Genomic DNA, 16,618 nt, shown 5'->3' with positions numbered 1-16,618 from the left:
ACTTTGGCTACAAAGAGAAATATCCCCTTTCCCAAAAGGAAGTTCGATTAAATTGTTTTGCGACAGCAAAGGTGCATGCAGTTGATCTGTCAAAGCCAAGTGAATACAAAGGCCGCACTAAACACATTGACACCAGACATCATTTCATGAGAAAAAAAAACTGATTCTGGAGAAATCACAGTGGACCAGATTTCAACGAGAGAAGAAATGCTCGCAGACACTACGACGAAGCCACTGCCAAGAACCAGACATCATCAACTAATCTAAGGATTTAGACTACAAAGCTGAGGTACTAAGAGGCATGGCTTCTAATGTGGGTGTTGGAAATTTCATTTAGAATCAGTGCGTCTGCTAGAACATTCGCCTTTGGCGGCGTCGCTATGGACGCTTTTGTGTATGTGCTGTTTTGCGTTTTTTCGGTTTGAGTCTAATCGTGTTGCTTTCGTTCTGTGAACTAATAAAAGTTCATATTTAGTTTCAGACCGAACGGTATTTTCATTTAAAGCTCAAATTACAACATTCAAGACGATTCCATTGGAAGAAAGCGGCCACTCAGCAACAGGGATATTCGAGGCCGTGACTAAAGTCAAGCTTCAGTTTTGACATAACAGACAGCTGTATATATTAGCACAGTACATTTGATTTTGTATACTCCTAAATTACTATATCATTGGTTCTTGTTTCCTCAGCTGGGTTTATGCCGTAATCTGTGTGCAGTCTGCTCTTCATTCCGACATGCTGTGCGGGTAAACTAGAAAAAAATTGTCAATTCTTTATGACACTCGTTCTTTGTATGCTAAAGAGACATTTCTTTCCACCTTTTTCTACGGGTACCTTCCTAATTACTGTCTTAGTTATTTAGTTTTTGAAACATACGCGTGACATCTCGTGCCCTCAATCCATTTGCTGTTCCAGCTTGTTTAATAACTCCAAATTCTCTTTGCAATTTGTGTTCCTGAGTGACAGTCGTAGCGCTCTGTTGCACAACGCATGCTTTCTTATGAGGGACTGGGTGGCACGAGATCTCATCTATGATATTGTCAGATTGTGAGCAAGTGTCTTTTCTGAAGATGCTGTAGGTATGCTTTCCCCCTCCTGTTTTTGTTGTCAAATCTAAAAAGCTTCTATTTCATTTTTCCTCCCTTTAAAACACAAAACACCTAGTCGTCAACATACCACTTGTAATAAGACATCTTCCCCGAATTTTCTTTATTCGCTGTCTTCTTTCTTCTCAATACATTTTGTTGTAGTAATTTCACAGCTATAAACAACCTTCCTTCGTATTTTGCTTTTCCTGAGTTTTGTTCTTTTCTAATAAGTTCTAAAAAGCAAAGCCTCAAAGCCTTCGCGTTCTGATAAACTTTCTTGTTCTATTATTGACACTTTCAGGGTTACCCTCACGCAGCTGAAGATTTTTCTGCAGCCATTGGTTTTTGCTGCGGGTAATTCTGTAAGTGGCAGCACTGTGAGAGTCACCAGCAGTCACTTCCCTTCACCACTATGGCAGCTGGTCGACTGATGATTGGAAAAAAATGTTTGACTTTCAAAATGATAGGGAGCAGCAGTCAGTCGTCGTTTCCGTTCTAGCTTTATTCAAGCAGATCCAGATTTCGGCTAGTAACCAGAAATTATCAGTGCTAAAAATACAAGAAGTACGTAGACGGAGCATAGTGTAAAAAAATTACAATTCATACTACATATGTAATTTAATAAGTTATGTACTCTTTGCATTTTTAGCACTGATAATGGCTAGTTCAAAAAATGGCTCTGAGCACTATGAGACTTAACTTCTGAGGTCATCAGTCCCCTAGAACTTAGAACTACTTAAACCTAACTAACCTAAGGACATCACACACATCCATGCCCGAGGCAGGATTCGAACCTGCGACCGTAGCGGTTGCGCGGTTCCAGACTGTAGCGCACAGAACCGCTCGGCCACCCCGGCCGGCATAATGGCTAGTTACTAGCAGAAATTTAGATCTGATATAATGTGGCTAGACCGGAAACGACGACTGATTATTGCTCGCTATCATTTTGAAAATCATAACACAGTCGTTGAGCACATTTCACTTTCCTGATGGAAAGTTATTTGATGTTGTTGGAGAAATCTTTGATCTTATTAGTCATGGCTTTTACACCACTCAAAGCATGGTGCTCCCTGTATACACTAACAGCAGCATATTGTGTGGTATCTTAACACGCTGTGGAAGCCGACCTTTGGTGTCTCTAGAATGAAGTACGGTGGGTTTTCAGTGTGATAGTCCCATATAGACTCTCTAATGCAGAAACTGTGTAACAATATTAACTTTCATTCATAATATTGAGTGGAGATAGCAAAGATATAAAGTAAATATTAGTGCAGAGTTTATAGAGTGGTACAGCAGTACGCTTCCCACCAAGTTCGATACTGACGTCGCCCTAGCCATACCACTAAACCGAAAACAAAGTATATTTACAACGCTGATTACAGAAAAGCGAAAGGAGGACTTACACTGTATTTGTTAGCTGGTCGTAATTCAGCGATCAAGTACTGTAACCTAGGCTGGGTGGTGGTTATGTAAACTGAAGTGTCTTCCAGAGTTTAGAGATGATCTAGTCTACTTTTATTTCAGAGTTCCACTGTGGCCTTCAGATCAGAGGCACTGTGTACATGGTCTTTTAAGATACGGGTTGTGTTAGTGAACGAAAAGTGAGTAAAGGGGAAAACAATTGAACACAATCAAAGCTGCAGAAAACAAGTTTCAGGCTATGGCTGCCATAAAGTAACAAAACATATCTTTTTTGAGTGGATTAATATATGTATCCTGTTTTCATTAATCAAATAAAAAGGACTACAACCTTGCTACAGTGTTCATGAATTCAGTTAATCCATGTTCCTACCAAATTCATTGAAAGTAGTGTGTCAAACATTAATAATGACATTTTTATTTTTGTAAATGACATTGATAACAGGTACAAATAAGTTAATTATTTACAACAATCAGTCAGCAAACTGCAGGAACACATTAAGTACTCACTGATCAAAATCACAGAAAAAGGATTTCATCACAGGACGGTTTCGACAATTCCTTAACCTGAGCGATCACATGCCTTGTACAGTGTCGCCGAACACAAGCATATTTGCGTTTCGCAAATACTAAAAGCTGCTTACACAGTCTACACGTCATCAAATACATAGAAATCACTCCACTGCACCGCAGTCATCTTCACATCCTCCGCAAGGCGGGAACAACTTCACCGACACACTCTTCTGCAATAAAATGCTACGCCTGCCGAAAACGGCTTTTGGTATCTTCATGTTCCTGCTCAGCTTTGGAGAGGATTTTTTTCTGAATTTAAGTTAAGCTAAATACTGTGTTACGCACTGTAATTTGTATCATTTTCAGAATGACTGTCTGATGCAGACAGACGCTGCATCTATTGGGTTGGTATTCTTTGTGATACTGATCCTTTCTCTGATTTCCAGTTCACAAGCACGTGTCATTGCGTTGTGTATCCAATTAAAGACGGCCTTCGAGGCGTCGTATACAGCTCAGTTTCTTTTTATCGTCCTGTATAGGTAACTTATGTTCCACTTAGTCTTGAACAGATTCACCACCAGCCAGTTTTGCTTCTCGATCACGTCTTACCACTTCGGAAGTCCATTGTGTTTGCCATTGATCGTGATTTCGAGTGTTATGCGCGTCACATCGGAAGGCGGCCCAGTTTTGAATTGTCCTGGTATCCTGTCCCCACGTCCCCCCCCCCTCCTCCAAATCCCCTACTAACACCCGACAGCCATTGATATTTAGCCTACCTCCATATGCTTCCAGAATGAGATTTTCACTCTGCAGCGGAGTGTGCGCTGATATGAAACTTCTTGGCAGATTAAAACTGTGTGCCGGACCGAGACTCGAACTCGGGACCTTTGCCTTTCGCAGGCAAGTGCTCTACCAACTGAGCTACCCAAGCACGACTCACGCCCCGTCCTCACAGCTTTACTTCCGCCAGTACCTCGTCTCCTACTTTCCAAACTTTACAGAAGCTCTCCTGCGAACCTTGCAGAACCAGCACTCCTGAAAGAAAAAGGGGCGTGAGTCGTGCTTAGGTAGCTCAGTTGGTAGAGCACTTGCCCGCGAAAGGCAAAGGTCTCGAGTTCGAGTCTCGGTCCGGCACACAGTTTTAATCTGCCATGAATAACGGCGGCGATAATGCGTTCCATACTGTACTAGTGATACAGTTTTATCTCTGGTGTCCCCAACAACAGTTCCTTAGGCTTGGTTGGCAACATGGAAGGCTTTTGTCCTCCCTTTGGCTCGTGAGCTAATGACATCCTCTCCATGCTTCTGCGCTCCCTGCGCCTTCCGACGTGATGTGGACTATGAGGTCATTGTGAATGTGTTTCTATGTAAACATCCGCAATAGCAGTGTTCTCTCTGTTGTGACTGACTCAGTGATGAGAATTGAGGGCACTAACGCATCTCAAATTTAAGCGTTTTCGACACAGATTGTGAGGAAATATCAGTGGACGCAAAATCAGTGCTTTGGTAACACAGACAGGTACATGTCACGTAACTCTGTACACATCGGTCTCTCGTTTGGCAGTAGAACGCTGCGCAGTGTAAGCTGCGGAGATCCAGCAGCAGCTGTAGCGTTGCGCGCGGCGTATTTGTTGAGGAGAAGAAGCAGCGGAGGCTGTGACGTCGGCCTGCGGTCATCGCGTCTCGGGTGGGCAGCCGGGGCGGCTGGCGACGGCGACCGCGTAGGGGGGCGGCGGGGCGTCGTCCGCGGCTTCGGCGTCGTCGGCGGAGGCAGCGGAGCGCACCGAGCAGTACGGCGGGCCGGCGGCGGCCGGGTCGCGGTCGAGCGCGCGCGCGCCGCCGTAGGAGGCGGCCACGTCGGCCATCAGCAGCAGCGCCGCCAGCAGCGCCAGCACGGCCGCCGCCAGCTCGCGGTCCTCCCAGCGGCCGCCGCGCCACGCGCCGTCCACGCCCAGCGCGCCCGACACCGAGAACAGCGCCACGCCGGCCATCACGTGCAGCCGCTCCTGCGCGTTACCAGCACAACAGCTCAAAAAAAGAAACACGCCCAAATGATTTGACCAATTATAAGAAACAAAACAGGTTACACAGACATTTGACGCGCCTCTGAATGAGACCCGAAATCGTGTACAGTAGCTGAGATGCTCACGCATAAGTGGCGTAAGAAGATCACTGAGAAAATTTCATCAGACAGACATCCTCTAGTACCCTTTAAAATTCTGAGATACTATGTTGCTTCACAATTGCTAAGAAATAACCACAGGCAATGATGGGAAACATAAAACACAGTACTTACGTAACAGAAGTGGAGTCATATACACTACTGGCCATTAAAATTGCTACACCACGAAGATCAGTGCCACAGACGCGAAATTTAACCGACAGGAAGAAGATGCTGTTATATGCAATTGATTAGCTTTTCAGAGCATTCACACAAGGTTGCCGCCGGTGGCGACACCTACAACGTGCTGACATGAGGATAGTTTCCAACCGATTCCTCATACACAAACAGCAATTGACCGGCGTTGCCTGGTGAAACGTTGTTGTGGTGCCTCGTATAAGGAGGAGAAATGCGTACCATCACGTTTCCGACTTTGATAAAGGTCGGATTATAGCATATCGCGATTGCGGTTTATCGTATCGCGACATTGCTGCTCGCGTTGGTCGATATCCAATGACTGTTAGCAGAATACGGAATCGGTGGGTTCAGGAGGGTAATACGGAACGCCGTACTGGATCCCAACGGCCTCGTATCACTAGCAGTCGAGATGACAGGCATCTTATCCGTATGGCTGTAACGGATCGTGCAGCCACGTCTCGATCCCTGAGTCAACAGATGGGGACGTTTGCAAGACAACAACCATCTGCACGAACAGTTCGACGACGTTTGCAGCAGCATGGACTATCAGCTCGGAGACCATGGCTGCGGTTACCCTTGACGCTGCATCACAGACAGGAGCGCCTGCGATGGTGTACTCAGCGACGAACCTGGGTGCACGAATGGCAAAACGTCATTTTTTGGGGTGAATCCACGTTCCGTTTACAGCATCGTGATGGTGGCATCCGTGTTTGGCGTATCACCCGGCATGATGGTATGGGGTGCCATCGGTTACACGTCTCGGTCACCTCTTGTTCCCATTGACTGCACTTTGAACAGTGGACGTTACATTTCAGATGTGTTACGACCCGTGGCGCTACCCTTCATTCGATCCCTGCAAAACCCTACATATCAGCAGGATAATGCACGACCGCATGTTGCAGGTCTTGTATGGGCCTTTCTGCATACAGAAAATGTTCGACTGCTGCCCTGGCCAGCACATTCTCCACATCTATCACCAAGTGTAAACGTCTGGTCAATGGTGGCCGAGCAACTGGCTCGTCACAATACTCCAGTCACTACTCTTTATGAACTATGGTATCGTGTTGAAGCTGCATGGGCAGCTGTACCTGTACACGCCATCCAAGCTCTGTTTGACTCAATCCCAGGCATATCAAGACCGTTATTACGGCCAGAGGTGGTAGTTCTGGGTACTGATTTGTCAGTATCTATGCACCCAAACTGCGTGAAAATGTAATCACATGTCATATTTGTCCAATGAATACCTGTTTATCATCTGCATTTCTTCTTGGTGTAGCAATTTTAATGGCCAGTAGTGTATTTGTAACGAAAAATGGTGCGTTCTGTGGTGGACTGAGATACCACACAAGAAGATTTTGTATTAATCTTTTTCAGTAGCAGCAGCAGCGATATTTTTATCGAAGTGGACGCCCACAGTCCACAACACATTCGTGTTCGACTGAGGTCAAACTTCCCCTCTTGGGTACTCACACACATGTTGCTCCTTTATTCATGCTGGTGGGTACTAAACTTTTGAGGAGTCCTTTGGGGATATTGTACCCGTCCCTGAACAGTGCAAGAACTGAAAACATCGCAGATGTCGTAAAGCAGAAGTTAACTCTGTGAGGTGGTGTACAGTGTGTAACAAAACCTATTGCCACACTTGGGCCCGGGAACGTTTTATTTCCATTTCAGGACTCGTTTACATGACTCATCATAGTACGTTATCTTGGGAAATACACAGGGACATAATGTTTAGTGCCAGCAACCGATATGAAACTATTTTTAAAGAGCCCATTGTTAGCGCAGACAGAGGTTAGATGTATCGCTGAGTATTTTGCTTGTTTTTGCAGTTTTACCAATGTGAGCATGTATCGGGGCTTGAGAGACGAAATTTTCAAACTATAGAGGTGTTGTCGGTGCATTCTGTTCCAATAGCTTTCCCATGGTTAAAGTGCTTTGAAGAGTGCTTTCCAGCGTGAACATTGTTTCCGAACGCATACCTATGTAACATTTTTTCGTCTTTTGTAGGTGCCAAATTTTATGTACGTTTGGGGATGCCTTATTGTTACACCTAGTATGCTTAGTCATTCATCATGCGTCCCGAGTACACAGCCAGTTGCATTTGCTTTCATCCAAAATGTGACGTGCCACGCTGCAGCTCTACTGGACACACACATAGTCAAGGCACAAAAGATTTGTGGCTCCTTGTAAGCGTTTCACGCTATAAGGACCTCAATTCCAACAACTAAAACCGAATAAAAATTATTTCAAAGAACGGTGACGTTGTGTTCTATCACCCTTCTAGGTCCTTTATTTATAATATTTTCCACTTGCGTACAGCAGTGACCATCAGATCCACAATAGCCATCAGTGAGGTATTACATGGAAAAGTCGAAACATTTTTTTGCAACAAAGCACACACAGTCCCTCCAAAAAGTTCAGATAGTAATTTTATTCCTGGCATATGAACGACATCTTAACTACGTTGGCAACTTGAACTAACTACTGCAAACAATAGATGTGCATACGATGAGTCAGTTGTGGGCAGGCAGTGTTATGTAATGGACGTGTAGCCATAGTGCGTCAACGGTGTTGTGACACGAGTCATAATGGAGCAATATATTTACATCACATATTCAGGACATTCTCCAGTGTTTTGAAGAAGAGAAAAGTGAATGCAAAGTATATACCGTACAATATGACCCAGGACAAAAAACGATTCGTGCTAATTGATTAAAATGCAAAACGCAGACAATTCTGTTCTGGAAAAAATCATCACGAGCGACGAGACTCGGAGTTATCAATATGAAGCTACCGCAAATCGACGAAGTGCAGAAAACCATATGAGGGGTCAACGAATTGGCGACATAACCGCTGTTTAAGCCAATTTGACGACCTAGTTGAACAACATCCCAAAAAATGCTTTTCTGACAGTTTCTCATGGCTTTATGAACGTTCTTTGCACTGTATTCAATTGGGGGAGATACTTAGCACTCCTGAATTATTAAAATCGCCAGCTTTACGTTTCTCTGTTTTGTGTTAATCCAGTCTCCATACTTCTTGGACTTACGTGATACGTTAAGATGTGCAGTGCTTACAGAATAATAGTTCCCAACACAGAAGCTTCTGAGTAGTACGTTCTCCAGTATGGAGTTTCACTGAAGTTATTTAAACACAGCGGGATGGAACGTATTTATACTTCATAAGGGCGACGGGTGGATCTGGTACATAATTTTCTGTCCATCTGCATTGCGGCAGTCGAATATTACGCAGATATTTGCTACGAGCTGCCACATTCCGCCATGTTTTAATCACTTCAGTGAAACTCACTACATATATTGGTACATCGATTATGAATAAAGGACAACTTAAAACACAGCTCTTCTGTTTTTGGAAAAATGAGTGTGTGTACTGCTTGTGTTAACATAGTTCCAAGCAAATATTTAGCTTCTTGCCAAATAATACCCTCTGCTGCTCCTAATCAGTATAAACAATTTAGGAGACAATCTGAGCAGCTACTGAGATTGTTTGCTGCTGTCGCTTACCACCTGTTAAAATTCTCGGAAAATCAAAACCAATTAAAAAATGATTTAGACCTTTTATCTGTAGGGCGCCAAAAGTGACAGTTAACCCTAAACAATGAAAATGTTGCCATTCGAGAGTGGAACGGTTGGGAAATAGTCGGATGGTGGTTATGAAGCCTTTGCCAAGCACTGAAGAGTGAATTACAGAATAGTCATGTACTGCTAATTCAGTAACTTATTCTCCTGTGGAGTCTAGATTCGATAACGTTCAAACGTCGATTTGCAGAACGCCAGAGTTCCACTGGCAAATGACCTTGATGAGTGGTAGAACACACACACACACACACACACACACACACACACACACACACACCTCCATATTTTCAAACCATTTTATTCGGTTGTAGCCTTTCTAGCCGTGGTGCTTGCCTTGTTAGTCATACTGTGCCCGTTGCGGAGGAAGGTAACGACGAAGGCAAGCTAGCTTAAAAATAACGTGGTGCTCATAACTGTGGAGCTGTGTGGGAGCTGGAGGCTCTACAGCACCGTGGAAATGTTGAGACTTGAGGTGTGCGTAGGAATTGTCTCGAGTCGGCAGTACGATAAGGAAGCGAAAGTGCAGGCGCGCGTTGTGCTGACTCGTGGCAGGCAGTCTGTGTACTCACAATCTTGGGCGGCATGAAGTCACGGTTGAGGTAGGAGATAAGGCGCGTCACGGCCGTGAAGGAGTACCAGCTGAACGCCGTCATCTGCACGACGCTCGTGCGCATGCGCCAGCACTCGTCCAGCATCGGCAGCAGCACCACTGCGCACGCACACGATAGCACCTGCAACAGAAGTAAGCTTGTCTCACCAAGAAGATTGCGCGACTTTGCATTTTATGACCAGTGTAAATCTGGTATCTCGATTTCTGAGTCTGCTAGGAAGTGATAAGAAGTTAGAATATTTTCAACGAGAGAAAGATTCTCCGTAGCTATCATTCATTGCTGAGGTGCGTGAGACGCAGTAACGTATCGTAAATAGGACTTATTATTCACAGATGTAGGTAGCTATTGTCTTCGAAAAATACTGCTGTTATCGAGGGCATGCAGCTTTACTGTATGAACTGTAGATTAAAGCTGAAGAAACTGCAAAAAGGTGGGAATTTAAGGAGATGGGACCTCGATAAACTGAAAGAACCAGAGGTTGTACAGAGTTTCAGGGCGAGCATAAGGGAAAAATTGACAGGAATAGGGGAAAGAAATACAGTAGAAGAAGAATGGGTAGCTTTGAGGGATAAGACGAGGGCTAGTAGAAATCCGTGGGTAACAGAAGAGATACTGAATTTAATTGATGAAAGAAGAAAATACAAAAATGCAGTGAATGAAGCAGGCAAAAAGGAATACAAACGTCTCAAAAATGAGATTGACATGAAGTGCAAAATGGCTAAGCAGGGATGGCTAGAGGACAAATGTAAGCATATAGAGGCTTATCTCACTAGGGGTAAGATAGATACTGTCTACAGGAAAATTAAAGAGACCTTTGGAGAAAGGAGAACCACTTGCATGAATATCAAGAGCTTTGATGGAAACCCAGTTCTAAGCAAAGAAGGGAAAGCAGAAAGGTGGAAGGAGTATATAGAGGGTCTATACAGGGGCGATGTTCTTGAAGACAATATTATGGTAATGGAAGAGGATATAGATGAAGATGAAATGGGAGATACGATACTGCGTGTAGAGTTTGACAGAGCACTGAAAGACCTGAGTCGAAACAAGGCCCCGGGAGTAGACAACATTCCATTAAAACTACTGACAGCCTTGGGAGAACCAGTCCTGACAAAACTATACCATCTGGTGAGCAAGATGTATGAGACAGGCGAAATTCCCTCAGACTTCAATAAGAATATAATAATACCAATCCCAAAGAAAACAGGTGTTGACAGATGTGAAAATTACCGAACTATCACTTTAATAAGTCACAGGTGCAAAATACTAACGCGAATTCTTTACAGACGAATGGAAAAACTGGTAGAAACCGACCTCGGGGAAGATCAGTTTGGATTCTGTACAAATGTTGGAACACGTGAGGCAATACTCACCCTACGACTTATCTTAGAAGAAAGATTAAGGAAAGGCAAACCTACGCTTCTAGCATTTGTAGACTTAGAGAAAGCTTTTGACAATGTTGACTGGATAGATAGGAAATGAGACGCTTACACTAGTAAAGGAGTTTTGCTATTTGGGGAGCAAAATAACTGATGATCGTCGAAGTAGAGATGATATAAAATGCAGACTGGCAATGGTAAGGAAAGCGTTTCTGAAGAAGAGAAATTTGTTAACATCGAGTATTGATTTAAGTGTCAGGAAGTCGTTTCTGAAAGTATTTATATGGAGTGTAGCCATGTATGGAAGTGAAACATGGACGATAAATAGTTTAGACAAGAATAGAAGCTTTCGAAATGTGGTGTTACAGAAATGTGCTGAAGATTAGATGGATAGATCACATAACTAATGAGGAGGTATTGAATAGAATTGGGGAGAATAGAAGTTTGTGGCACAACTTGACTAGAAGATGGGATCGGTTGTAAGGACATGTTCTGGGGCATCAAGGGATCACAAATTTAGTATTGGAGGGCAGCGTGGAGGGTAAAAATCGTACAGGGAGACCAAGAGATGAATACACTAAGCAGATTCAGAAGGATGTAGGCTGCAGTAGGTAGTGGGAGATGAAGAAGCTTGCACATGATAGAGTGGCATGGAGAGCTGCATCAAACCAGTCTCAGGACTGAAGACCAAATGGTTCAAATGGCTCTGAGCACTATGGGACTTAACTTCTAAGGTCATCAGTCCCTTAGAACTTAGAACTACTTAAACCTAAAGACATCACACACATCCATGCCCGAGACAGGATTCGAACCTGCGACCGTAGCGGCCACGCGGTTCCAGACTGTAGCGCCTAAAAACCGCTTGGCCACACCGGCCGGCGACTGAAGACCACAACAACAACAACAACAACATGATGTAGTATCTACGAGGGCATGTAGAAAAGTAATGCCTCCGAATTTTTTGTGTGAAAACTATTAAGGCTTTTTCAGATAAAACAAACGTTACTAACATTCTACACCTTTATTGCTCAAGTCTACATATTTGTTTCTCAACTTAGACACCCTGGCGACGAACGCATGTCACCCAACGAGAGACCAGTTTGTTGATATGATCACTGTAGAATGTTTGACTTTGTTGTAGGAGCGGCAACTTCACCTCTGGTTGCACCACTTTATCGCTCTCAAAGTGAAGTCCTCGAAGATATCCTTTAAGTTTTGGAAACAGATGAAAATCGGATGAGACCAAGTCAGGATTGTATTTAGGACGATTGATGACAGTGAACCCAGGACATCGAATTGTTTCAGATAACGCAGTGCTCGTGTGTTGTGCCTGGCATCGTCATGCTGAAGGAGAGGGTGCTCCTTGTGTGGACCAACTCTTGGAATATGAATCTCGATTACAGTAAGTGTTTTCTCACGCAGCGACATAGTTACGTTACACACCATCATATTGCGCATTACGATTCAGAGGCCTCTAGCAGCAGAGGGCTGCAAATACAGGGTGAGTCACTAACTATTGTCCCCTAGAATAACTCCGAAAGTGTGATAGTAGCTCAAAATTTTATGGGACAAATGTTGCATGGGACAATGGGGACCATAATATGAAGTTGGTTTTTGTTGCTAGGTGGGGTCGCGTCAGAGATATGAAGGTCAACACTGTTTTTTTAAATGTGATGTTATAGTTTGGTACTTATTTTCTGATAGCGACTATCGAGGCGAATCCAATGATGTGTAACAGTAAGGTCTTTGAGGGTCAACGAAGGTGTTCGAAATGATGACCATTGGTATCAATGCAGTGCTGCAGTCTTCTTATCATGGAGTGGCATTCCTTATCACTTCCGCACTTATCAAGGCACATCCTCTGACAATTCTCTCTCGCATATCGTGTAAATAGTAAACATTTGTCGAATACGGCGTATCCATCTAACGCGTCATTGACATGGAAACACCATTCGACGGTTTCGCAGTGCAACACTAATAGGGACAGTAAGACTAGTATCGTTGAATCAAGCGAATGTGAATGATGTATTCCTTCGAAGAACAAGTCGATATGCTTCTCATTTACAGAGAATGCCAACGAAAATCAGTGAGAGCTAGAGACTTATACGCTGAAAGATGTCCTCAACGTACTCACCCTACACGTCGTACATTCAAATATGTGTATGATAAATTGAGGACGACTGCATCTTTAACGCATCGGCAACATATCCGGCAAGGAAAGTTACTAACGAGGAAACGGAAATTGGTACTCTTGCCACTGTGGTTCGAGATCCTTGTGTTAGTTTGCTTCAAATCGCAAGGGAATCTGGCATGAGCCAGAGTAGTGTTGTTCGTGTTCTGCATCGCCATAAATATCATCCTTACCATATCAGTCGCCACTAAGAATTAACCGGTACGGATTGTATGTCACACTGAATTCTACCGATGGGCTCAACTTCAGATTCAGAGGGATGACACAATTATTAACTAGATTTTATTTACTGTCGAGGCTACATTCACGAACCATGGAAATGTTCATTTGTATAACATGCATTACTGGGCAACTGAAAATCCACGTTGGCTGCGGCAAGGTGCACACCAAAAACCGTGGTCGGTGAATGTACGTTGCGTGATTCTGGAGGACAGAATTATAGGCTCCTGTTTCTTAGTGGTAGGAAGTACACCACATTCCAGGAAGAAGCTTTAGGTCTGTTATTGGAAGAAATACCTTTAGGAACAAGGGACAGAATGTGGTATCAACACAAATGCGTGTCCGCTCATTTTTCGCTGATGGCTAGACATGAGTTGCAGAGACAATTTATTCCCAAATCGTTGGACTGGACACGGAGGAGATACGTCGCGACCGGCTCTTTCGCCAGACTTGACGCCTCTGGATTTTTTCTTGTGGGGATTCGTAAAAGACATTGTTTATAAAGACATTCCAACTACACCTGAAGATATGCGAGAGAAAATTGTTAGAGCATGTGCTTCGATAAGTGCCGATGTTATAAGGAATACCACCCAATCCATGATAAGATTGCAGCACTGCATTGATACCAATGATTATCACTTCGAACACCTTCAGTAAATGGACGTTTGTGCCACCTTTTTTACCTTCGTTGATCTTCAAAGACCTTACTGTTACACATCTGTGGGTTCTTCTCGATAACCGCTATTAGAAAATAAATACCAAAATATAGCATCCTATTAAAAAAAAACTAAGTTGGCCTTCATATCTCTGAAGCGACCCCGCCTAGCAACAAAAAACCGTCATGTTAAGGTCCCCGTTGTCCCATGCAACATTTGTCTCAAATGTTTCATCTCCTGCCATACTTTCGTAATTATTCTTGGTGACAATAGTTAGTGAATCAACCTGTATATAGGCATGGAAAATAAAGATGTGGAATGTTAACAGCGTTTGTCTTGTTTTTTAAAAAAACTAAGAGTTTTCACATAAGAAATCCGGAGGCATTACTTTCCATGGTGCCCTCGTATTAAGCCAGAACAGGAATTTTTTGATCTAACTCTGGAAGCAGCGACTTCCTTTCTTATATACTTCGTTACATTTAGCTGACAAACGCAGTGTGTACAGTATTAATCAACATAGTAATGGTTTGTTATTAATAAAGTAAACAGATTGTTTCTTGTCTTTTGTTAATGTACACACTGGCTATTTCCACATTCCTTAAGGTTCTCCTTTTTGATGAGATTTATGTCAGATTAGAAGTCTTCTCTAGGCTTTGATTCGAACCCGAATCTTTATATTTTGCGGGTAAGTCAATACTGCCTAAGCCGTCCAAGCATGCTCCATAGACGTGACAAACTCCGAACCTACTAGCAAATTTTCTCGTGCTCTTCGACAAAATCCTTAGAGACGTTCAGGTACTCTCAATGAAAAAATAAGGCGCATCATGTAGGAATTATCTGAATGGGACGGAAACAGATAGATGTGAAGTACATGTACAGACAAAGAAATTATTAGAATTTTTTAAAAAAAGAAAAAAATACGAGCTGATTTATTCAAGAGAAAAAGCCAAGCTATCCAGCGCTTACATTTCAGCAAGATAATGCCCACCCGATCTCGGCGTGACTGTCTACCGCTTGTCTTCGTGGTTGCCAAACCCTACCTTAACCAACACTGTTGCCGGATCTCTCCCCAGAGCCCTGCAATCAACCAGCTCGGGATTTTGACGATCTGACGCGCCAACTGGACAGAATTTGGCGCAATATGTCTCAGGCAGACATCCAGCTACTCTCATCAGTCAATGCCAAGCCAAATAATTGCTTGCCCAATGGCCAGCGGCGGACCAACTAGCTACTGGCTTGCTTACTGGGCAGCTCTTTCTCTTGAATAAATCATCCAGTTTTTCTGAAATTGTAAGCGTTTGTTCATCTTTAGAGTATTCGTTTGATCCACTGCCTGTAATTTTCAGTGTTATTACCCCGTGGGTAGTATATGGCAATGGTACGCATAAATCGTGTAGACAAAAGTTGTAATACACTTTCGTTTTCAAACGCTGAATCACTAATGTCAGCTTTAGGGCAACGTCGAATGTGTCACATGCGGCATTCCCGAAACCGAAGCTTGACGCTTCACTGGAGTGTACCTGTATTTTGGAGGAATGGACTTTAATGTCTGCCTGCCCATCTTGAATTACATCTCTATCGTCCACGGCTATTACCACCCCCTATCTTTGCTCAGCGAAAATAATACTTCACTACAAGTGATCTCTACGTTGGCAGCACGTTTAACTCTTTACTTCTCAACTAAAAGGTTTTAAAACACTGAAAATATTATTTATTGATGTGCCCTGAAATAGGTTCAGTTTTGTAACATGTAATAGAATGAATTGTTTAAGGGCTACTTCTCTTTGTCGGCCTTCTCCTTTAACATTTAAATCAAGGTTGCTACGAAACACCTACCCCAAATAACGGTATCCGATTTTGCAAAATTTTAGAGGATTTTTGCTGTAATACTTATGTGGCAGTGGGCCGACATTTGCAGATGGTTCAGATGGCTCTGAGAACAAAGGGACTTAACATCTGAGGTCATCAGTCCCCTAGAACTACTTAAACCTAACTAACCTAAGGACATCACACACACCCATGCCCGAGGTTGCAGATATACACCTAATTTAGTCACCCTAGCAAAGTTACTGACACTGCAGCGCAGTTTTACTTTTTTATTATGGTGTTTGCAGTAAACTGTAAACTGAAAATCAAGAGCCTAAAGAATCCTTTATATGGCATGGGACTGTCGTTAGCGATTAATGCAATTTTGAAGCTCTTCCTGTACCTTACATAGCTCTGAAAGTACGTAACAGGTCTCAGGTTTTCGGTGTAAACTTCGTTTAATATTTGTTTTTCGTAACTAATATACTGTATTTCATTTACAAACAACTTTCGTAATGTGCTAAAACTTTGTGCGTAAGCGCACATTCAGGTAATTTTTTTAATGCCTGTGGATGTATTTCCTTCGACGTATACACCAGCCAAGTATTAAACGGTAGAGATGTATATACGAGTTGTTATAAAAAGTGTTCCATATTTTGAGACGTGATAGTATGGACCAAAACAAGAAAAAAGTTGAGTAAGCATGGATTCTAAAATTCCTACCTTAAGAGCTATGTGCACTTCCTTCATCTTCGCTACTGTGAAATACATCTGCTGT

The 16,618-nt window shown here is 43.1% G+C and overlaps 1 protein-coding gene across 1 annotated transcript in view; it reads right to left on the bottom strand.

The window, feature by feature from the left end:
* Positions 1-4,693: 4,693 nt before the first annotated feature.
* Positions 4,694-16,618, bottom strand: part of LOC124775704 — a 53,081-nt gene continuing 41,156 nt past the window's right edge. Inside the window, exons 2-3 of the mRNA XM_047250531.1 lie at positions 9,551-9,712; positions 4,694-5,026 (exon numbers count right to left, since the gene is read on the bottom strand). Coding sequence (XP_047106487.1) covers positions 4,694-5,026; positions 9,551-9,712 — 495 coding nt within the window. The remainder of the gene's footprint in view (positions 5,027-9,550; positions 9,713-16,618) is intronic.

Source organism: Schistocerca piceifrons, chromosome 2 (genome assembly GCF_021461385.2).
Source record: "Schistocerca piceifrons isolate TAMUIC-IGC-003096 chromosome 2, iqSchPice1.1, whole genome shotgun sequence".
Lineage (NCBI taxonomy): Eukaryota > Metazoa > Arthropoda > Insecta > Orthoptera > Acrididae > Schistocerca > Schistocerca piceifrons.
The sequence above is the reverse complement of the archived record's forward strand: the minus strand, read 5'-3'. Positions and strand labels throughout refer to the sequence as shown.